This window comes from Exophiala mesophila (genome assembly GCF_000836275.1).
Source record: "Exophiala mesophila strain CBS 40295 unplaced genomic scaffold supercont1.7, whole genome shotgun sequence".
NCBI classification, from domain to species: Eukaryota; Fungi; Ascomycota; class Eurotiomycetes; order Chaetothyriales; family Herpotrichiellaceae; genus Exophiala; species Exophiala mesophila.
The window spans coordinates 455,773-478,949 of NW_015622510.1; the positions used below are offsets into that span (position 1 = coordinate 455,773).

The 23,177-nt window shown below is 51.9% G+C and overlaps 6 protein-coding genes across 7 annotated transcripts; 2 read left to right on the top strand and 4 right to left on the bottom strand.

Annotated features, from left to right (window-relative positions):
• Positions 1-2,134: 2,134 nt before the first annotated feature.
• On the bottom strand, positions 2,135-3,789 carry PV10_09110 (uncharacterized protein). Its single transcript, XM_016374221.1, has one exon. It carries the CDS (start codon positions 3,593-3,595, stop codon positions 3,053-3,055), a length of 543 nt encoding a protein of 180 aa, XP_016219765.1. The 5' UTR covers positions 3,596-3,789; the 3' UTR covers positions 2,135-3,052.
• A 1,394-nt stretch (positions 3,790-5,183) lies between these two features.
• On the bottom strand, positions 5,184-6,599 carry PV10_09111 (uncharacterized protein; the record flags this gene model as incomplete). Its single annotated transcript, XM_016374222.1, has 1 exon — positions 5,184-6,599. The coding sequence occupies one exon, from the start codon at positions 6,597-6,599 to the stop codon at positions 5,184-5,186; it is 1,416 nt and encodes a 471-aa protein (XP_016219766.1).
• A 578-nt stretch (positions 6,600-7,177) lies between these two features.
• Positions 7,178-8,931, top strand: PV10_09112 (uncharacterized protein). Its single transcript, XM_016374223.1, has 3 exons — positions 7,178-7,489; positions 7,557-7,729; positions 7,781-8,931. Exons 1-3 carry the CDS (start codon positions 7,309-7,311, stop codon positions 8,342-8,344), a joined length of 918 nt encoding a protein of 305 aa, XP_016219767.1. The 5' UTR covers positions 7,178-7,308; the 3' UTR covers positions 8,345-8,931.
• Positions 8,582-11,185, bottom strand: PV10_09113. Of its 2 annotated transcripts, none has more exons than XM_016374225.1 (2): positions 10,966-11,185; positions 8,582-10,833 (listed from the first exon to the last, which is right to left on the bottom strand). In XM_016374225.1, exon 2 carries the CDS (start codon positions 10,563-10,565, stop codon positions 8,943-8,945), a length of 1,623 nt encoding a protein of 540 aa, XP_016219769.1. In that variant the 5' UTR covers positions 10,566-10,833; positions 10,966-11,185; the 3' UTR covers positions 8,582-8,942. The 2 variants fall into 2 exon arrangements, with proteins under 2 accessions (XP_016219769.1, XP_016219768.1); XM_016374224.1 differs by having other exon boundaries at positions 8,582-10,858.
• A 1,302-nt stretch (positions 11,186-12,487) lies between these two features.
• On the top strand, positions 12,488-12,886 carry PV10_09114 (uncharacterized protein; the record flags this gene model as incomplete). Its single annotated transcript, XM_016374226.1, has 1 exon — positions 12,488-12,886. One exon carries the CDS (start codon positions 12,488-12,490, stop codon positions 12,884-12,886), a length of 399 nt encoding a protein of 132 aa, XP_016219770.1.
• Positions 12,887-14,143: 1,257 nt separating this feature from the next.
• On the bottom strand, positions 14,144-22,912 carry PV10_09115 (uncharacterized protein). The gene is made up of 2 exons (XM_016374227.1): positions 18,595-22,912; positions 14,144-18,350 (listed from the first exon to the last, which is right to left on the bottom strand). Exons 1-2 carry the CDS (start codon positions 22,552-22,554, stop codon positions 14,559-14,561), a joined length of 7,752 nt encoding a protein of 2,583 aa, XP_016219771.1. The 5' UTR covers positions 22,555-22,912; the 3' UTR covers positions 14,144-14,558.
• Positions 22,913-23,177: the final 265 nt, after the last annotated feature.

A 23,177-nucleotide genomic window follows, 5' to 3' on the forward strand; every position in this document is an offset into this window, starting at 1 on the left:
CCTCGGGACAATTCCAACAAGCCTACGGAGTACTCCATACTCCGTACATAAAAGGTGGCTCGTGTCTTTCAATTGAAATGCTTGGCTACAACAAGCTATTCACGCTGTCTATCCCAAAGCCGGCCAAGGGCACGACAGCCAACATGTACAGACAATTTACCGAGAGTGATGAGATGGAATGACCATGGTTGGATGCGACCCATTATTGACCACATACAGAGTAAAAGTCAGTACATACCACGACTACTAGAACCATTTATTTATTTATTATTGGCCTTTGTTGTGGACGCTTGGTCGTGCTTCGTGGATGACACAGGGGTCCGTGCTCATCCGCCGTTGTCAAGCCTCTCGGTGACTTGTTTGTTTGTCCATGCGCTTGTGGACAGTTCATTGACAGGCCAAAATTGAACTGTGCACTGACATCATGCAAGATCATGTTTGTTTTTACTAATTGACTAGAAACTTGCACATCCGACGTGTCACGACTCACTACTGATCAGAGTCAAGAGATGGGCGGGCTGCACCACCCTTTTTTTTTTACCATGTATCGTTCTATCAAGTCCCTAAGAGCATCAACTGCCGGCTAACTCCTCAGCAAGCCTCTCAAGCAAAAAAAAAAGAAAAGAAAAAGATCTTGGGCCCAGACCAGCCTCAATAGTGGAGTAGCCAACGTAGAGTTCGACGCCAACCCCGTCCAGTAACGGTGCCGAACCCATCTATTGTACGACGCCTCATCTCGGTCATGGATGCCTCATGAGTCCTCCGAAGGGAAATAAACATGGGTCAAAAGGGGTCGCATCATTGCGATGATTATTGCAGTTGGCCAGAGTGATCCTCTAGAAATCATGTGAATACAACAATATTCCTGTCAGCCACATTCAACAAAGTCCTCATTCAAAGCACAAGACTATTAGATACTATGTTTTCGTGTCAGTACTATCACTATACACTGGTAGTCACCGGTGCAGAACTTGAGAGGCTGGACCTTGGGAGACTGGAACCAAAAATTGTCTAAGTTCAGCAAAACCCGAATTCATGATGATGATATTGTATGCTCTGTCGAACCCGCCAAATCTATAGCGATATCAATACTTACTATTGCTCGTCAACTATATTCCACACTCTTCTGTCATACGGGTCGCGCCAGTCCGCATCAAGTCAATGTCATCCCCTACCCAAGATCTCAAGAAAGATGAGCGATGATCTGTTTCATCATCAGCACCACCAGTCTACAAAGTACCAACTTCCAGGACCAGTGATACATTAATCTGTTTGCTGGTCTCATCCTGTTTATGGAACCCACGGTAGCTGCTTTGAGATTGAGATTGCACAAAGGAAACACTTGCATGCTATGTCTAGCTTGGTCACTCCTTGGGATCAATCTTACGATTTCCATTTCCATTTCCATTTCGTTAGAAAGCCAAGGACTGCCGGTATCTACCACTACAGACGCGGACCACGGATTAGTTATAAAAGATGCTCTGATCTTGTTGGCTCCATCTTGTCACATATTCTCCATATGGACGTACTATATAGCAAGACGACAAAAATGCACAAGTAGATACTCCGTATGAAGATATTGTCTCTCCAGTCCTCTCCTACAGCAGCCAGGGACATGCATACTCCGTGAATGAGATTGCGCACAGAGCCCAAGACTCATGCCAAGTTCAACGGAGGGTCTCTTGGGACAAATTGCAAGGGAGGCCAGTCGGTGCTCCGCAATCTCTCCAACTGTCGCGTGTGACCCGGGGTTTGCTACGATAGGTTGGCATGGTAGGCATGGGACCATGTTCAAATCGCAGCTTGGGTTTTTCTTATGGTGATCAAAAACATAAGAGAGATTAAAATGGGCCGGGCCTGTCTCTGCACTGGCCACCTTTACGCATAACACTATCGGCTGGCGCTCAGTTGAGATGGAGGGGCAAGAGGGTCCCGTTGACGGGCTAGAAAACATCACCTTCACCAGGCCTGTGGGCTCGAGAGAAGATGCTTATTTTGGAAGTCGGGCACCGTCATCAATAATGGGATACGCATACATCTCCGCTTGCTTACGGAGTACTGTATGTAGCCCACCAGTCAGCCCCAAATTCGGTAGTGAACATCCATACGGAGTAGAGATGGTCTTGGTGAGGCGTTTGAGGATATTTTCATTTCACCATTCTCGAGGATAGAATCCATCAATACTGGACATACAAATTTGTAGTCAAAACGGGAGGCCCTGCCCCGATCCCCACCCCGTCACTCGAAGCACGCACGGCACATCTACTCGTATGAACATACGCTATAAAGCACCGTCGACCTTGGCCTTGACGACATTTATCTCAGGGAGCTTTCAGCACCCAATGGCAATCATCACCTGGCTCCTTCAGTCGTATAGCGAAGTCCATAGTGTGTCCACGTGTGGAGTTTCAGCATCATTAGCTTACGAGTCTGTAGGGTAGCAGAAGACGTACTTTTTTCCTTTCTGATACGGAGGAGGCAACCGTATGCTCGGCCGCCGATGCTCTGTCCAAAACCCCAAGAACTCTTATTCCCCCGTACTCTGTACGGAGTAGATTCCTCTTCGCTCCCAAAGTCCTTAGTGCCGGAGGGTGGTTTCACCTTTCAGCTGCTGACAGGTGTAACGTTCGGCCAAGATATGCACACACGGCAGAAGATAAGAAAAGTGGAAAAAGTGCCAAATACATCCTCGTCCATGATGAATAGATGATGGCCCTGGTTGGGTCTTCGGTGTCCCAGAATACACCAGCAGAATTCACGTTGAACAAATCACACACAAGGAATCGACAGCTAAGCCATCTTTCATATGACGCTGCCACTGAGAATGATAATATGCAATGTGGAGAGAATTATAGTATTGACGTGCAAACACCAGTACCAGGACATCTCTCCCATGTCCCCATTACTTTTTGGTGTCTACCCTTTGAAGCTCATGACAACCAATTCGTTCCAATCAGCAAATACAATATGTAATATTCGCAAAAATAACCTTGTGACATGTTTTCGACGCCTTCGCTAATGACCACCCAATCCCCTCAAGAACTTGCAATGTTTAACCACGGCTGGGCAGAGTGACGCTGCCGCCAATGTCCTTGAGCCATGCAATGCTGTTGAACTCGGTGAAGATGGTCTTGATCTGCCAGGTGTCCTTCTGTCCTGCGGTGTTGGATGCCTTCAAGATAGTGATGCCCTTGACTGGTTCGGGCTGCAGGGTGGCGAGCCATCGAAGAGCAATAGTGTCGCATGTGTAGGCGTCGATGGCCAGTGTCTCAATGGGCACTGCGGGTTGAGCACCCTGGCCAGCCTTGAAGGCAGCCTTGCTGGGGAATGTCACTCCACCAACAGGGTAACCAGCGAGCGAGTTGATGCTGTCCGAGAAGTCGGTAAAGTCTTCGGACAACAGCCTGTCGGCGTCGGCATCGGTGTAAGCGGCGATGAGTCCTTCAAACCCGGCCACGAGATAGTTGACCGAGTCTGGAGTCAGGCATTTGCCGGGATTGAGGCGGTTGCCCCACCAGCCACCAGGTCCCCAGGGGGCAGCGGCGGTCGAGGAGATGAGCGAGGCGGCGGCGGCGACGGCGACGAATGAACGCATCTTGAATATGGAGATGTATAGGTTTTTGTGGAAGAAAGATCCAAAAGATGGTGATAGCGAGTGGAAAGTGAAAGTAATCTGATTAGAAAAGTAGCGAATGACTTGACTTGTGTGTGTGTGAAAATCTATCCTCCACCCTGGGGCATGTCATACTTCTTATAGACTCGAGCCTCGAAGCGACGGGACCCGGGTGTCAGGACGGCATCATTACCCAAAGACTCACCCTAGTCGGCTACTGCTGACGGACCGATTCCTTCGATATTCGGTGGACACTGGACATCTCTAGTGTCAAAATTGTTGTGCTCCACTGTCATGGTGGCATGGTTCAACAAGCCTCTCGATAGAACGAGCCTCGATTCAAAGTCAAATTCGAGAATCTATTTGGATCACACAGGGAGATGTAGTGGGGAAAGGCCATGATCCACCCACAACCCGTGAAAAGTCAGGGCACGGTCCCATTGTTGACACCCACTAGACTAGTCCGTCAGCGGCCCACCCCCAGCCACGAGGTCTTCCGGCTCTGCAACTGGGGAATCATGTCCAATTGTGATGTTGAGAGCAAGCGAGAGCAGCAGCAGCCACGGTCAGCGAGCCAACGCCACCAGTGAGCAACAATGTTGGCAGCCTCTGTCACCTTCAGCCCCCATGAGCGCAGCGGCTATTCCCGACAGAGGTCAAGTGCTCATAGCCAAGAAGGTGAATTTGGCTGGACTTGTGAAGCGATCAAGTCTTGTCCCCTGACTTTGATCCTTTGGGCTCTAGTTCAACCGGCTTGTTACAAATTCTGCAAAGCGGCCACAATGGCCATTCACCATCCACGACCTCCTGACCCCGTGTATGTACTCCGTACTCCATACCTACGGGTGCTCGTAAGATATTTTTGGACATGTTCACCATTTCTCTTGGCCTCCCCGTCAGACTTTAGCCCGCAGGGCGTGGTCAACGAGGAGAGCCGCTGGCTGCAGCGAATATCAAACACTCGGCCCTGTATCATGTCTCCCCTAGGCTTCAATTGATTGACTGATTTTGGGGCACTGTCTCTGACTTGTCTTTGTCGCCACTTCAGCGTCAGAGCTAGGAAGCTGGCGCGTTCGATACTATTATCGATCAAGTCCGTATTCATATTCTCGACCCAAATGGATAGGTCCAAACGAAATGACTACCCAATCTCGCGGGGCCGGCGGCTAGAATGGTCTACTCCATATGGGGCGTTAGGCAAAATGTTCCATGCCTCATGAATCATGGTTGACCACCCAAGCTCGGACCATCAGGGTATAGCCCCAGGTTTGTTGATGGCAGTCGATAAATGTTTGTCCCAATAATAAACTGACTTCATCTCCGCACAGGCGTAGTGCGCACACCTAAATCACCGCACGGGTCACGCCTCGTGGATGGCTAGAACGATGGATGACTGCTCCGAGGCGTCGGGCTGTCACTTGTCAATCGTGTCTCGTGCCCAGGCAGGCAAGCCAGTCCAAGTCCGCCTATGCCAGGTGAGGGTATCGGCCCGGATCTTTCCACTATTGTTATTGTGCCTGTTAAAAAGTCACAACATGGTAGTGATGACCACCATCGCAACCAACGAGCATTATTGCACGTCACCTCTCGCCGGGATACTGTGGTCGTCCAGAGTGACCACGCCCGCGGAAGATTCTCGAGCTTCAACACGGACCGTCCCATACGGTACCGCGAGAGTAGCTGCGTTGAGCTGCGTCAACGTTTTGGCCTTGATCAACTGCATCAACATATAGTTGAGTGCGCATTTGATGCCTTGCTCCTCGCCCCGACGGACAATGTAGCCGTTGATATAGTCAATTTCGGTCGGTTGGGCGTATCTAGCGTCCTCACGCATGCTGCTGGAGTTCTGTGCCGTTCGGGCAGTGATTCCGAGCAAAAGGTGCTCGAGCCTTGTGGCCGAAAACCGATTCCGTACATTCGGAATGCCTTTCAACTCCGGTAACGAGCGGATGACCAGGGAGATCTCGGCCAAGAGAAGTCTGTGGACCACGCTGAGGTTTCCGTTGTGCAGCAGGGCGCCGTTGGGCACGTTGAGCAGGGCAGTTAAGGGATTGATGATGGCATTTGCCGACAGTTTCTCCAGCTGCAGCTGCAGCAGGTCAAGGTATGGGAAAGCGGCACAGGCCAGGACTGGAGATCGTGTCAAGGTGCGAAGTAGATATCGGGAGGAGAGATTGGAGAATAGGTCTTTGTCTGTGGGAAAGTACATTCTCTTTTCCTCAAGAGACAACTGATCGAGGTCGGGCATGGAGGATTGGCGCGGCAATGGGTAGCGGTCAGGATCTCGGTGAATTCCCAGCGCTACTGTTCCAAAGCCAGCATGCATGACTGTGAAATGGCCTCTCATATGGCAGCCATGTGAAATAACGCCCAGCATATAGGTCGGTCGTGTCTCTGGGTCGGTAAAGACTTCGCGATTCAATTCGTCTATCTGTCCCAGGCCATTCTGCATAAAACAGATGGTGGAGCGAGAGTCCACCCTGTGCTTGATGGAGCGCATTGCTGTGACGGTGGCAGTGCTTTTGACGGCAGCGACCAGAGTCGATATGAAGGTCTCTCCGGTAGGCAAGCTCTCGTCTAGTTGACGAGGATTTGCAGGAAAGCCCAAAGGCGCGTCGGCTTCATAGTCCCAATAGCCATCCGCCTGTAGGACATCAAGATCGTAACCAGTCTGTTCGTCGTTAACATCGCTCTGCTTGTTTATTAGGCGGATGATTCTCCCGCTTTTCTTGAACTGCTCATACATATCGGGTCTGTGCAGCATCAACGTAACAGGAGGGGGATTCGGTAGACATTTGAGCGAATGAGCGACCAATGTGCCGATGCTGCCCAAGCCGATGACATGAACCCTTCTTGTGAGTAATTTCTCCTCTTCAATCTCGTCCAAGGCATCGCTGTGCAGTGGCTGCGACTCGAACGTCGGCGTATTGGAGGGCGAGGCATCAACCGGCGGCGGGCCCGACCACCACGACCGGGATTCAGACATTGTGCAGAAAAGGGCTGACGGTGCGAGAGGAGGGGGGGAAGGGAAAGGACATAGAGGCTGACGATGCGGCCAAATATGATCAGTCGCCAACGTCCTGGGCCATCTGACCGAGGCCCTGTGGAAGGGCGCAGGAAGCAAGCGTCGAGACAGTTTGATTGGAAAAGGTCTATGACCCAGAGCTATAGAAGAGTGGAAGCCCAGAACTGATCGAGTGAGGGTTTATGAGTGTTTCCCAAGAGCTTTGCAAAGGCAATGAGTAGGTCCAGACTTTAGATCAACGAAACAAGGGGATCATGTACAAGGGACGAGGTTGTCGCAGGCTCAGGCGAATGGATAGAAATTCAATTCAATCGAGACCAAAAAGTAAGTCTGGGGTCGCACCTGCACCTGTGACGTCTGCACACTTTCACGCACCTTCCGTTTAGCAGGATGGAAAGTGGCAGGCAAGGGCGAGGGGCGTGCCTGCGTGCCTGCGTGCCTGCCTCATTAGGGTTGACCAAATGCGGAGAAATATTTTCTTCCATTCCGAGTCGTCGCTTCCCCATTGAATCTTCAATCTTCAATCTTCAATCTTCAATCTTCATTCTTCGCAGTTGATCTTCCACGTCTTCTTATCAAACCCTCAACCCCCCAAGCGACGTCCACCTCAGTCCCTCCAGATGCCAGACTCTCCCACACTGTTTACTACGAATTGAAGACGCTGGGCACCATGGATACCAAATCCGTCCTCGCGTTGGTTGATCAGCTGGAAGAAGCCCTCGAGGACCTCGAAGACAACCTCGAGCCACTCCTGGTCGATTCCCTGACCTCTACCACTCAGAAACTCCCTCTTCTCGACAGGGCAAAACTCAATGTCCTACTTGTGTATGCCATTGAATCGCTCATCTTCTGTTTGTTTCCCTCGACTTGGCGCATGCCCGTGCTCTTGTTATCCTTTCACTGACCTAGTTCTCTTAGCCTACCTCAAAGTCCAGGGCGTCCAGGCCAAAGAACATGCTGTCTTTCGAGAGCTGTCCCGAGTAAAACAATACTTTGAGAAAATCAAACAAGCCGAAGCCGCACCTTCCAAAAGCCAGCCGACTCTCGTACTAGACAAAGATGCCGCAGGCAGATTTATTAAACACGCATTGGTGAGCACCACATCTCTCACCGCACACAGTTTCTGCTTACCCCCAGACCAGGCCGGCAATGACAGGTATGACCTTGAGCGTAGGGAGCGCGAGGCTCGCGAGAAGCTTCTTGCCAAGAGAAGGTTGAAGCATCTTGACTCCGCAGCCAACGATCCCATCACTACAAGTCAGGCTCCTGAAAACGTCCTAGACGATTCTGATGCCCTCGCCGCAGCCCAGGAAGCCGCCAGGCTTATAGCCATGGATGATCACGTTAATCAAGAACCCCAAGATGTCTCCATGTCGAATTCTTCTGACCATGACGATGACTCGGCAGTCCCAGAAAGCCCAGCCAAAGCTGATTCATCTTCCTCACTATCCGAGTCCCACGCAGAGCCTCACTTGAACGGTTCTAGTCAAGGTCCCTCCAATGGACAGACTAGGAATGATGTGGTCGATAGCAATAGTGGATCGACACCAGACAAACCGTCACGCGCCGAAGCAAAGAAACTTCGCAAAGCAGCACAACGATTGAAAATGAGTGGCCATTCATCGCCAAAGGGCAGCAAGGCACTCAAAAAGGAGAGAAAAAAAGCGCTGAAAGAAGCCAAGAAGACAAGCAGCAAGTCAACATAGGGACAACACAGCAAGGCCATCTTAGGGTCAGGGCTGAGCAGTCAGCATGACAGAACCCCGCCTAAATAAGGAGTACTACATTCCATGGTCGGTGCTGCGGCCTCTATAATCCAGGTGAGAGAAGGACTACGTCTTGTCCGGGCCTCATGGGCATCTGGCGGATAATCACTCTATCCCGTGTCATGGTTTGTATGATCTATGACGTCTTTCATCGTCGTAGGAGAATTCTGCGACCCGAAGCAGCGTCTTGGGCCGAGTTCTGGAGCCATCCAATGACAGCCATGCTTGTCGAGTGTTGACAAGCCAGAATTGTCATCGGTACTACTCGTCCAGCGCAAAGACCGGCGCAGCATCATATCCTTGTTCCCACGCAAGGTGTAGTGTGATGGAGAGCAAAACCGGCGAGGCAACAGGTGACCAATCGTTTCAGACAAGGCATTGCCATTTGAAACGAAACGATGTCACCAAAACGGATGAGGCTTGAGCACTAAAAAGTGCCAATAGGCAGAGATACTCGGCGTGGTTGGCCAAACAAAAGTGTCGACCATGACAGATCCTATGAAGTTCCCAAATACAGAGACCTACATGCTGATCAAACTCAGCCGTGTTGCATGACTTCATGGCACCTTTGTCTCAATAGTTCCATCTTCAGTGATGCTGCGCTTGCCTCTACGTCCTGACCAGGCAAGGTTGAGTAGAGATGTAGGACGGCCTTGTGCGACATTTCCAAGATCTGCATCCATCGTGTCATGCATAACCGGAGCCTAGCCAGTTCTATGGTGGTTGTGCGCTTTTGGACATTTGCGCCGGTCCCACGTCCATGCGCAGAAGTTGATTGTTGTTCAGAGAAAATGCGCATCATTTGGTCGTGGAAAGATGGATCAGATAAAATCAGCAGTCCATTGATACTGTCCTCTGCTCGGCGTGTGATCTCGGCAAGCCATGCAATTTGTCTCTTTTTGACCTTGGTACTGGGCATCAGTTCGTCGACACTGTTATTCTTGTCGGATGCAACATGACCTTGGTTTCCTTTTCTCCGCTTTCCCGCGTCCCGGTGGACATTGTCCGAGAAAGCTCTATCAAGCGCCTGCGGGTCCAGCTTTCCTTGGAGGAAACGATGCCACTGTGTCGATGTCAAGATACCCAACCAGGAGACGACTTCGGTTCGCCAACAGATACCCGATGAGTTCAAGGTGTAATTGCCCAGATAACCCGTGTCTGACAAGACCTTTTTGTCACTTTGGGACAGGGTCGCCAAAACCACATGATCAAATTGGACATGATCGTCTCGGTTGGGATCCATGGCAAAACCATACTCGGACCAGAGAAGATCGTTGCCGTGGGCGCCGTAGCTGAGAAGCAATTCGGAGTCGGGAGCAATGTCCACACGCGTAGAAACGTAAAACCCCTTTCTGTCGTACGACGTGTGACATGTGGCACTGTCTGAATGATTGAAAAGATCCATACCCGGACAGAGAGCCATTGCTTCGTTTGAATCTCTCGGCGGACGTTTGCCCGCAGCAACATGGTAGAAGCATCGAGTGTTTATATTAGCCCAGTTGTAAAGGTAAGCTTTATGTATGGCAGATTGCGGGTCTCGTAATGAGGTAGAATGGCCTGGAAACAAGGTTGCCGTGTTTTCGATATGGCCACTTAGCTTGGCCAACTGTGCGTCGAGGAGAGGTACATAGGACGGGTTGCCCGTGGACATAGAGTCAGAGGGAGAATCCTGGGTCCCGGTCAAGGTCGGTGGGAGAGCAAAGAAATGGTGTTGGTTGGCCGCACCGGCGGACTCTGTTGCGGGCGAACACTCGATGAAAATCTCTGTTCTCGTCGAGGGAGGCCAGAACACTGGCATGGATGCGCTGAAATCATCCCACGTCGGCCAAGTCGCGGTCCATCCGTGCATCTGCTTAGCTCGCTCTTGGGTGATACCAAACGTCAGATAGGCGGCGAGTAATGCGTGAACCGGAATCTTGGGCCGGAGGTCTTTACTTGCAAATGAAAATGGGATGGATGAAGTGGTGAAAAGGGCTGCTGTGGGAACATGGAAAATGCGAGTTCCCGCTGGAATCGAATCCTTGGTGAAAACACCAATGCCTCTTCCGGGCATACGGCGGAAACACAATGCTGGGGAGTGGGTGATCTTGTGAGCTTTGAGATAGCTGATGAGATTGGTGAGAGTTTCGTCGGGGATGGAGAGAGAGGTCGACGACGCCATGATCAGGAATACAGGCTCAATGGCCGACTCTCCCAGAAATCAACAAAGCCACTTGGAATGGGGATTAAGTGATTTTTAATCGTATCTAACCTCTTGGAAGGCTGTCACCGGCTCTTCATGGTGTTGGTCATCGCCTTGGTCTCCTGCACAGCGCATGCAGCTTTCGATTGATTGAAGATTCCTAAGTAGCTCATATTGTGTGAGAGTGGTGCGCAGTGATGTTGTAGAATGGGAATCGATGGTGCTAAGGGAGTCATTGCTAGGAAGACTGTCAGTGGTTAGGGATTGATGTCCTGTATGTATTGAGAATGTTGTCAACAGGGTCCAACAAGCAGTTGTGGAGACCTCGGATATAATATTCTTTTCCGAGTCGTGTAATCATTCAATATACGAGGCTTACCTGGAATATGAACTTCGAAAGGGCTCAGGTGAATGTTTGAATCAATAGCACCCACCTTGGGCCTCAGGTAATTGTCTCAAGGGGGCATTGATCTCAATGGATGCTCATTATGGTGTTTACAAGTTGGTCTGCGTCTGTGATGGAAGGCGTTGGACTTTTCACCCAAGAACACGTGATGTCACATGATATGCTGCCAAGATCTGCCTCTTTGTTCCTTCCCTTTCTTCATGAGTTCCTCCATCACTCCTTCCCCCCAACAGACAGACAGATGACATGCGTAAATTTTATAGAAAAACTTCACATTTGTGCTTGGATTCTCTCTCTAACCTTGACATCAACACGTCCTGAACACTTTGCAACATGCTCGATGCTCTCCAAGATCTCTGAACAACCAAAACCCTCTTTCCTTACCTGACCACGAGTCTCTCCATGATGACGATCGACCACTGACCAAAAACCCTATCGAATCCCGTTCACCGCCACCAAACTCTGCATCCCCAACCTCTCCAGCCTTCTCTTCTTTGTAAAAGCCAGAACATCAAGTGCCAAGGTCATCAGACCACATCCTCTGCACAGCATCACTTTCTGCTTCCACAAGCTGACCTGTCTCATGACGCAGCGGGCGTCTCTAACGGCCGACTTGAACATGGCCCTGGCGATGCACGGTGAGTATTGGTATCTCACCGCCGCAGCATCATTGGTTATCTTTCTCGTATACGCCTTCTGTCTCCTACGAACGAACTCAATGCTTCCTCCGGTAGCACTAAATTATCCGAGCGCCCAAACTTTCTTAGCCCAATTCCTGCCACGTTATTTCGACCTCCCATCATCCTTCTCCTCTCTCCAGGTCTGCCGGATGTCCTATTCCCAAACCTGCAAAATAGAGCAGACTGGTCACTGGTACTCGATATGAAATTCGTCACTGCCAGGATTTCCTCATCTATGCGCAGGTTCCATTGACAAGAGCACAACATAGGAACTCGTCGGGGCGGGCCCTTCCAGCCTCCCGCAAATCTGAGGTGGCCCGAGCCCCAAGGTGCGCTTGGATCAACAGCTGTGCCCCTCGCTTTTCTCAACCTCTTCAATACAGTCGACCATGCCACCTCACCGCAGCGTCCTGCTTCATCTGAATGCACTGCCGAACTCAACTCGGGTCTTGCACAGGTCGCTACATGCTCAAAGCCTCAGAAGCAAGCGCCCTCCACCTCCGTCATGTCTTGGGCGATGCGGAAAAGCGAGTGATAATCTACCCTTTCCATGACTGTTGATTCGCTCTTTCTGTTCTAACTAGCTCCTCCAATATCGCGGTTTCTTGCGCCTTGGGTGCTCAGGAGTCCATACCCTCAAAATTGAACAATAACGAGTATATAGTCTTGAATGTCAGCCACCAAATGGTTCACGGTTTGTCGATCACTTCCACGCATTGTTCATGTTTTGAACTTGCTTCAAGGCTCGGACTCTCTTCTCTAAACCTTTTTCCCTCCTCTCTGATGTCTCTGTGCATCTCTTCTTGCTTCCCGACATGATATCTCTTGCACTTCGCTTGTTTGCCATCACGTCTGCCCTCTACGGCATCGTCTTTTGCGCACAAGTCAGTTCCACCACGTTCCTCAGATCAACCAGAAAGAACATCATCATGGATCTGGAGAACATGCTCCAGACCGACCGAAAACCCCATCGTCCTCAACTGACTATCGACACATCAATGGACTCGGACGACGCTCCAGTAATTATTGAAATCACCCCTCGCGCGACCTATTCAATATCAGAGTTCTTCACCGCAGCCTTGCAGTTGTCAATAGCCTTGTTGAGCGCTTTCGATCTTCGCTCTGAGAGAGCGCTTCGCTTCCAAAAGAGACTAGCCCGAAGTCAGTATCAATGGGCAGCTTCAGCAACCCAGTTCTCGCCTGCTGTTGTCTAGTCTCTGCTCTGCGCCCAGAAACTCTCATCAGAAAAAACAAATTCCCTCTTATTCCTCACGACCAAATCAATTACGGTAGCCTCGATGCTTAGCAGGGATATCACATTCGCCCTGCCTGTCATTTCGGAGCCAGAGAGCATTCATTCCATTGGTTTCTAACATCCCACTGATGCACCGGTTCCAAATTTGTCCACTCTAGTCACTCTTTCGCAGCGCCGGTCGCTTCACATTCAAGTTATCCATCACCAGCACAGCTGCAGATGTCCTGCTAGGATCCCAGCAACCTCACTCTTTGAAGCTTCATTCATCATTTCGTCGGCAGGTCCGGATACTCTCATTCAGTCATCAGAAGTTATAGCTCATGCCCCAAATGGCGTTGATCACCAATTAGCCGGTCATGGACAAGCCTCTACGTCTAATCCAACCAGTCCAAGGAATGCCACTTGGCCCATTCTGGTGCGGAAGAACTGAGTTCTTGCTTTGTTCGGCTTTATACACCACTTTCATTTCATTACGCTCATCTGGATGAGTCACAACTGTCGCTACCGCTAAAACCGGCGCATGACAACATTGACGTGTTGCCGAATCGTTCAATGTGTCCCTTGCCTTCCAAACCACAACTCGCTCTCTTTGGGCTCTCATTGATTGGCTGCCTGCTGGCAATGCACGCCTTTATCACTCTTTTCTTCTCACCCTCTCTGTCAGTTAACGACCTCACACGAACCGAATCTATACCTTGGTATCCAGCTCTGTTATAAATTCTGGAATGTTTATTTAGCACATCGACTGTTTACAACCCTCGCAAAAAGCGAATCTTGATCTATACCACGACGTTCTCTACCACGACGTTCTCTAACACGACGTTCTCTACCACGACGTTCTCTACCACGACGTTCTCTACCACGACGTTCTCTACCACGACGTTCTCTACCACGACGTTCTCTACCACGACGTTCTCTACCACGACATTCTCTACCACGACATTCTCTTTCATATCGACTGCCCGCGCCATAGCCTGACGTTGACTTGAAATAAGACATGGATTGTCATTGCACATTCAGACGGAGCGGGTTCTCCTCATAGCATAGTTTGATTCCATGTTCATCCCAAGGCCAAAACGCCATCATGTTACTTTGATACTCCCGTGGCCAAATGTGCCTGGGGAGACGTGCTCTCTGCAAGCTTGATTTCCCGTCATAGGAGGTGACGCTTCATGAATCCGCAGGAAATAACTCGAATAAGGCATGGTTGAGTATGCAAGAAGACACAAAATATCCTATTCGTGACACTGCGCCTTGTGCAATATGTACAGTACTTTGATACGCTACCTGGCTTGCTTCGATCGACTTTTGCTTGCTTGCTTGCTTGCTGAAATATGCCAGAAACCCTGTGAAACCCCCCAAAAAGATAAGCCAGATTTCGCCTGGAAATGAGTACACCCGCCTAGCAATGTAAATGCACGATTCGCGTGTCGATTCGCGTGTCAATATGTCCTGGCTCTGTCATGACTAGAAGTGTGCTTGTGATGGTTCGTCTTGGTTGGTGGCCCTTGATATGCCGCTATTGCACGAACCAACCGCAAATGTTCGAGGGGAGCATAGGAAGATAGCATCTGGAATGCAACCCCCAGAATACACTCGCCTCTTGGATAAGGGCGACGCTGATCCGCATCTTAATCATCCCATTTTCCATCGCCGACAAACACTGGCATCCATTCCTGTCCCGGATAAGCAGTCGCACTCATCACGACTTCCTCTTCACTCTCGTACCCATCAGGTTTGGATCCAGGGAGTTCGATGGCCGCCTCGTCTTTGTTCATACTTCGGGCTCGATCTCTACCATTCTGACCCACACCAGCTGCTGTGCCCGACCGGCTAACCAGGCCGTGACTCAAGCCCTCCCGGGTTGCACGTCCCACTGTCCCGGTGCCTTCGTAGGCTTCTTTCGAATGTGCAGAGACAGGAGTGTCGCTTCTACCAATGCCCTGTCCTCGTCCGCCTTGTCGCTCTCTTCCATCCTGCTGCTCGTCCTCGAGCATTCCCGGCGGTAGTCCAATCGCAAACGGTCGCTCTTGATCGTCCTCTGACCTGACCACACCACCTACCGGACTAAGTCTTTTGTTTGAGAATGTGCCTAGACTGTTACTTGCCAAACCTCGATCCTCTTGCAGAAGATCTGGGCGTGTTGGCAAATCTTCAGAAGAGCGACGACCGAGTTTCGGAGATCGGGAACGTTTGTGCAGATCGATGACGTGACTACGCTGGTCCTTTGTGTTTGAGCTCTGCGTTCTGGGGTTTGTCATGGCCTTCAAGTCTTGATGAGGCATCTGTCCGCCAGCTGTTGACGGCACATGTGAGTATGAGTCTCTGGCGGGATACTGTGGGTAGATCTGAGTTGGCGCGGTGGCAGGGAAGCCGGAGCGACCACCGCGAATAGGGCTGACTGTGTCGATACGTAGATCAGCTGGTCTGCGTTGTTCAACATTGGGCGACGATACTCGAGTCTGCTCATGTGGAGTTTGGCTCGCGCTTGGACCGCTAGATCGTGGTAGTCCATGAGGACCTCCTAGAGGAGAGGATATATCGCCTTGGGGTGATGTGCCGGCAGAGTACGCATTTACTACTCCACCCATTGAATCAGTTCTGGCGAAGTTGTTTGCCGGGAAACTTGCGCCCTGGTCATGACTTGCTGATATATGGGGAGGCGGGTAATTTTGAGAGTAGCTTCGTTCCGTATGATTTGGTTGCGAGGTAGATGGGTGCATCCTCCCTTGCTCTGATGGATACCATTGTGAAGCGGCAGCCATTCCTTGCCCCGGTTGCTCAGGTCTCTGGTTCATAAACGCGCCGCTTCTGTCAGGCTGATCCCGATGCATTTGCGACATGTAAGCCTGTGGAGATAAGGCATTTGAAACAGGTGATTGCTGGTTAAAAGGCTGTGCTGTTCTGCCAGGTGTGCTTTGAGGAGGAGCACTGGCGGCCGGTGCAGCCTTATGGCTACTTCGAAAGAGTCCACCAAGTCCGGAGAACCGTTTCTTTTTTGTTTCATTGGGCTTGATAGCAGATTGCTGTGGCTGTGGCTGCATCCATGTCTGAGATTGGCGCTGCTGTTGCTGCGCTTGTTCAGGAGGCGGTTGAGGAATTTGATGCTGATGCGGTGGCTGATGTATCCATGCTTGTGACTGCGCCTGGGGCCGTTGAGGTTGCTGAAACGTATTATGTGAGACCGCGTGACCTGTTGGTGGTTGATTTGAGGTTGTCTGAGATGCAACATGCATGGATGGTGGTCGTTGACCAAATTGTTCTTGACCACCGTATAAGCTTGATCGTTGTGATGAGATACTGTTAGGACGACTATTTCGTCGGAACAGACTAGTTCTCTTCTCCTTGGGTTGACTAGATGGAGTGTTGGTAGTCGACTCGGAAGCACCCTTTTGTAGTTTGTTGCGAGATTTTGCCCCCGTTCCAAAAAGCCCGCCGAAGGCGCTCTTTTTTCGGCCGGCCTGTAAGTCCTCAACAGGCGTTTGAATGCCGGGCAATGGAGGCGGCCCCATCGACTGTCGCTGAGACTGTGCAAGTCCTGCAAAGTGCTGACCCGTACTTGCATCGACGGATGTTTGACCTTGATTTGATGGCACCGAAGGCGGTAGGCCGTAGGCTTCAGATCGTCGGGTTGCCTGTGGAGCCTTCTCGTGACGCTCACCGTCATATGATGCTTGCTGTTGTGGTTGCAATGTCTGAGTCTGCCACGGTTGCTGGATTTGAGGATAGGGCTGGTGTTGTGGAAATCGCTGGAATTCTTCCTTAGGCGGGCGAGGGAAATCTTGTCCATAGGATTGCGATTGTCGTTGTTGATATTGCTGCTGTTCCATAGTTTCCTGATATTGCTGCAGTTGCTGGGCCCTCAATGCGCTTGGTAATGGCTGTCCACTGGCCGCTATCTGGGTCTCACTACGACCAGTCCGTGGGGTCGTAATCTGCTTTGGTGAGCGGTAATTCTGGATGTAAGGACCTGGTATGCGGTAGGTCCCTTCTGGCACTGGCGGCTGATCTAGTGGATGACTGAGATAAGAGGGGTCAATCTGCCGAGACTCGCGGGTCGCATCTGCAGAAGGCTGGGGTTTCTGGTGCTGAAGGTCCTCAAGTGGACGCCGAGCGCTTGGTAAAGGACTCTGTTCGGCGGCAAAAGCTGATTCCGTCGAGTACATCTGCGCTCTGTCCATCGGCGGCTGTTCAGGCTCAGCATCTTTGAAAGCTGGATGATTGCGGACATTTGGATCAGCACTGAATGGCCGCGAATATGATCGAGACTGTCGCGGGCTCATGCCATTGTTTACATCGTTTACTTCTTCAACACTGACCTGAGAGATTCCTTTACTAAGGGTTTGGCTGATGGGACTGATCGGTTGAGTAGAAGCCTTCCTCAGATCGGGCATCTCGGGATTCGGGTCATCGCTTGTGATAATATCTGGACTTGGATCAGACAAATGAAAAGCGGCGGCATCTGCTGACATGTCATTGGAATATCGTGGTGATGGTGCACGGCCTGGCTGTGGTCTTTGTTCAGCTGGGACGATCTCCGATGCAGAGATGGCTCCCTCCTCCATAGAAGTGTCTGCAATGGCCGCTTTCTCTGGAGGCAAGTCTGTGAGACCAGATGCAAGGCCAGGATATCCTGGCGGCTGGTCATCAGACGTTCTGGCGACGGCAGCTGAGTCCTCTTCCTCAAAAGGCGGCGGGGACGCTCTGAAGCCTTCATCGTGGGGAGAGACACTTCGCCGTGATATGTTTGTGTCGGTTTCCCTTGCCGGGACTGGACTTGCGCTAGACACATCTGAGAGCATGGATCTTCGTCGCTCGTCGCGAATTTGAAGGCTCGTGGGTTCCGGCGAGGCCTCAGTGAAGCTATCACCTGCAATCTGCGCGCGAGATTGCGTACGAGGCATAACCACTAAATTGTGCGCAGGGTCGTCGTGGTATGAACGCGATGATGACGCCTGACCAGGACTGGGATTGTCGCCGATAGTACTGGCGGGTAGAGAGCTGGTATGCGAATCATCAGCAAGTGGACGTGTGACTTGACTTATGGAGCGACTCGGGACAACTGCCGCGTCTTCTGTTTCATCGTCAAGAGCGGATACGGCAGAGCTGGTAGAGTGGGCTTGATGTCTGGTGGCAAGGGATGCCATGGGCTCTGACGCCTGACGCAATGTTGGGTCGGAAGAGGCGACAGTGTCCACATTGGAAGGTCTTGCATCCTCAGAATTGCTTGTCGAAAGGGGCTTTGTGTCCGCGAGCGAGTTTGAGAACCAGTCGGAGGGTTCCACGGCGAGCGGTGATGCAGGAGATAGGGTGAAAGGGATCTGAGGAGGGCCATCAGACATGACGGCCCGAATCTGCGATCGTCCTTCTGGGAGGGCTTCGTTCGAATTGACTGATGAAATGCTCGGTGATTTCCGACGTCCCTATAGAAAATCAGCCAGGAGCCAGGTCAAAAAGAAACATTTGGAGAGTGACAAGAAGAACAATGTTTGATTTTGAGGACTACCGGAAGAACAGGCCAGATGGTTCGCACATAAAGCTTTCGTCATGGTACTGGGAACCATGTCATCGCTCGTCGGAATCGTGACGTCCGTTGTGCATCCCCTGCCGATAGAAAGCTAATGTAGAATAGATTCAACCAGAAAAAGAGGGAAATCAATGAGCTACCTTTTCTCCAGAACTGGCTGTCCGCATCTTCTCCTTGCCCCGGGCAAACAAGCCTTTAGCTGCCGAGCCAGCCTTCCCTCCGAATCTTCCTGCCTTGGCTATCAACTTCTTTCCGTCTTCTTGTATATGTCTCGAGCCGACCGAGTCGCTGAGCATTCGTCGAGGGGAAGCCTTGTAGCCGACACCGGACTCGACTGCATCATTAGCAAGGCGGCCATTTGATGCAAACAACTCGGAGTATTCGGCTGTATTCAAGGACTGTAGCCATTCTTCGAGTTGGCCATCCGAAACACTTTGTTGCCGCCTGCTCTCATTGAAGGCCAAAATGCGCTCTTGGGCTGTGCCAAGGTTCATGATGGATCGGAAAGAAGCCGACTCGACGGCTGTCTGACTTTTTAGTGGAGTTGGGTCAAGAGGCATACTGTTGTTTCTGGTCTCTTGAGGCTCCCTGGGCTCCATGGATGACATCTCGGACTGCTGCACCACCATGCCGGGCCGACCCTGCAATTGAGAGATGCTTTCCTCTTTGGCCGTTTGAGAAGCCTGCCGCAAGCCTGTTGCCTGAGCAAAAGGAGAAGGCGAGGTTGTGCCGGACTCAGGTGCTTGGCCTGTAATAGCTGTTGTAGGGCTACGCACGGGTGGTGGTGATTGTGGACCGATTGGGTGCTGGAGTTGCCGCGGATGTGAAACGCCCTCAACATGACCAGGGCCCGTTTGCAAACTGGGCAAGTCACTCGACAATCCCAAGGTTGCTTTTGGGGTGCTCGGAGAGCCAGTGGTTGGAACGTTTGTTGGCTTAGGTGTGAGAGCGGTAGTCGAAGGTTCACTCTCGGTCTCCCATGAAAACCGTTTTGGTAGAGATGGGCGGTCGCCTGCAACTACGCCGGGTTCGCGGCCGGTTGTCGATTGGCTGCCGATCAATTGGCCTGTCACAGGGCTGGATACTGCTTCCGTCTGCACATGGTCGTTGATCACATGCGTGCCTGTTTCTGTTGATTCGATCGCAAGTGAGGTCGGATCGCCAGTTTTGGAATCAGGCACAAAAGAATTGGCGGTTAAGCTTTCGACTATATCCTGTTGAAGTTTGTCATTTTCTGAATCAGGTGGAATTGTGACATCCGGAATCGGTGGTCTAGTGGTGGGAAGAGATTCGGACAGCCTTGAAGTGCGAAGCGGTGCAGGAATATCCTCCAATGTAGGTGACGATATGCCAGTCCCACCTGACATGGCGTTAGAGGAAGGCATTGACGTCGTGGCCGAGGGAGGCGACACCAATTTTGTCTTGGGAATGGTCCCAGCCGGCTCTCCACTCGATACGCTCGATGCGTCCCATTCGTTCTCGCTGGATATCTCTGACCGTGTGGGCGAGCGATTAGGCGTTCCTGACCCACGGTGTGCAATCTGCTGACCAGACAATGAGCCTGCTAATGCATTTCCAGCGCTAGCAGCTGCGGCAAACGCCTTCTGAGTAGGATTATCAGGTCCAAGAGACGAGCTGGGTGGAGGTCGGGCCGTTGGAATGCTCTCGGTGCTTTGCTGGGTGTCATTGGCATTAAGAGCAGGACGAGCCAGTGGATGGGTTGCGGGAGGTGCTTGTGCATTCTTTGCCTCCGTATTGTCTGCCGCAGGATTCAAATCCTTCGAATCAACAGCCCCAAGCTCAGTGGCGGCCAGATCCGGGGAGGCAGTTCCTGGGGTGTTCGTGAATGATTGCCAGCCTCCTGGAATTGCTGGGCGAAAGCTTTCTGCACGCGTCTGCGCCAAAGGCCGATCGGGGTCCATGGCAGACGACGAAGGGAGGACAGCCGAAGAAGTCGGTGTTGACCTTCCTGAGTTTGCATCCGTTTCCTCCAGGTGTGTAGCCTTTGAGCCTATAGGCTGTGTCTCTGGTTGCGAATTCGGTGACGAGGCAACTGAAGTGTTTGTTTCAGTATCATTCAGTCCTGCCTGTGCCTTGAATTTGTGCCGTTGGGCCTGCCAATCTTCCCACTCTTCGGACGTCGTTCGCTCGGTGCTAGGCTGTTCCGGTGAAATAGCCGTTGTCGATTGTGGTACAGGAGGAAGACTTTTTTCGGTTGGCGGTGGGTTCTGCGCTGGGGTGGTAGTCGAGCTGCCCGATTGTTGCGTAGGTGCGTCATCGGTACCCATTGGGCTGAATGGCCGTCGGTAACCTGACCGCATGCTGTCGAAGGACTGTTCCTCATCGTCATCTCGACGGCTTGATGGAGGCTGAGCGGCTTTCAACGTTGCAGTCGATGTAGGCCGAGAACTAGAAGATTCCTCCTCTTCGAGAATTGCAGGGATCCCGGGTCCCGGATCTGGGCCAGTGATTCCCAGACTCGAGCCTTTGTGGCCAATGATAGGGCTGATATCTGTGGTAGAGGCGCTGTTGGACCTGTCGCAGTCCCCCGAACTCGACGGGGAGGAAAGGGCATCTGTCTGACTCTGCTCAAACGCTGTTCGAACAAGCGTCTTATACCCAAGTGAGCTCTGATGCTGGAGAGGTCTACCTGTCGAGGCTTGGTCAGAGCCTTCATCGCGGGTTCCTGGAGCAGGCAGTTGGGTTGACGCGGGCGTGGGAATTGGGTCAGAAGAGGTCGAGGGTGTGACACCGAATGATCCCAAGTCCACACCAAAAGTGGACAGCCTACCAAGCGGAGGGAGACCGAAGGCGTAGCTGGAGCGGTCAGGCGCTAGGGATTGTGGCTCCGGCTTTAGGTCAACTGAGGACGATCGCGAAACGGTGGAGGCCGAAACAGGGTCAGGGCGATCTGTATAAACAGACGAAGCGTTGGTTGGATGCCTCGACACTCCATCGGCTTGGGTATCCTTGTTTGTATCGGAGGTCTTGACTTCTGGTGGGGCAATGGAGGTTGTTGTGGGACTTCCCAGCAAGTTTTCCATGCCATACTCGGATTTGCGTTCCACGACGGTGTCGAGTGATGGCTTCAGGCGCCGCATAGAGTCGGAGTCATCTGTGGATTGCGGACCCGGGCTGGGAAGATCTTTGGGATCGAACGAGCCACGGGGCAGTTGTCGTGAATCTGGTAGTGGTGCTGGGAGTGAGTCCAGACTCGGACGTGAGGAATCTTGGGACTTGCGGACTTTCTCCAAGGCCTCGGGGATTTGCTTGTAAATGTCTGATGGTCGGATAAAAGCAGGGATAGGTTTGTCTTCAGTGCTGGGGGAAGGAGCCACGGGGCCGCTTGGGATATGATCGGCAGAGGAGTGCGGCAGGTCTGAGGGCTGAGGCTGCTGGCTGAGACTTGCCTTCCGAGGTGGGAAATGCCGGGCAGACATGTTTGACGAGCGGCTGTCCGGTCTGGCGGGACTGTCGTGCCGTTGGTATAGGTCGGCAAGAGCTGGCCTGCCGCTGGATCCGGAACGTCGCTGCTGGGGGGAGAATGGGGGCTGGGGGTAACCACCTGGGGCAGCGTAAGCCGCATCGTTGTAAGGGGAGTATTGTCTGCCTCTTGAACTGCCTCTAGACCCTGGTCGAAACGAAGGTGAGGGGCTTTGTGAAGGGGTGTTTGATCTCAACGAAGACTGGTCACGTAGTGAGGAGTGAGAGCCGGTGTCATCATGTGTCAGGTCAGGAAAGGGCGGGCGTTGGGAGGTGGGATAGGCCGAGTCGAAGCCAGCGGAGGAAGGAAACTGGCGCCGATCATCACCTCGGTCAAAGGAAGGCCTTGCGTAGGATTGCGACGGGGCGGGAGGCGGAGGTTGAACGGGACTGGTGAAGCTTCGGGCAGGCTGACGCTCCCAGACAGGCTGAGAAGGGCGAGTTGGACCAGCGGAAGCAGGAACAGGAGGGGGATGAGGTTGGTGGCCATAGTCCTCGTCATCATCGTCTCCCCAATCATCGCCATCGTAGCTGATCTGGTTTGCTTCCTTCCATTTCTTTGTGACAGATCTACCGACATTGGTCTTGTAATTAGAGTAAGAACTCGGCGCAGCCATAGTTGGTGGTTTGGTAGAAGAGGCGAGCGACGACGACTATGAAGCGAAACAAATGACACGAGACTTGTGCATCAAGTCATGTTGAGGAAGAAGAGAATCGAGGGAAGCGAGAGAATTGGCGACAAAGACTGGGGTGAGTAGGTTGCGACCAACAAGAGGAGCGAGGAAACAGTCGGCAAGGGAAAGGCGACGGACGGGCACAATTACATGCTATATGGGGAACGGGAAGATACAACGAGGGAGGTGATAGTGTCAGGAGTGGCAGAAGGACCGTAGGTGTCGAGGGCAACGGTGGTAGTAGTTGTGGTGGTGGTGGTGGTGGTGGTGGGTGATGATGAGGTTGGACGAGAGTCTTGAGTGGGAGGACAAGTAGCAAAGGCTGCATGAATGCATGGATTCAACAAGGAAAGCGCAAAGATCATCATTCGGGGCAACGCGTCAGAGGGAGGAAGGTGCTGCGCCACACCGCGTAATTGGAAACCCTGAGAAGTCACGGGGATGAGTGTCCCGTCCTACGCCACATCTACATGAATGAGGACGATTCGCTATCGAGGGACAGTTTGGTAGGACTGTCCATCTTGTAGACTATCTAATATGTTAGTATATCATCAAGCCTTGCTTTA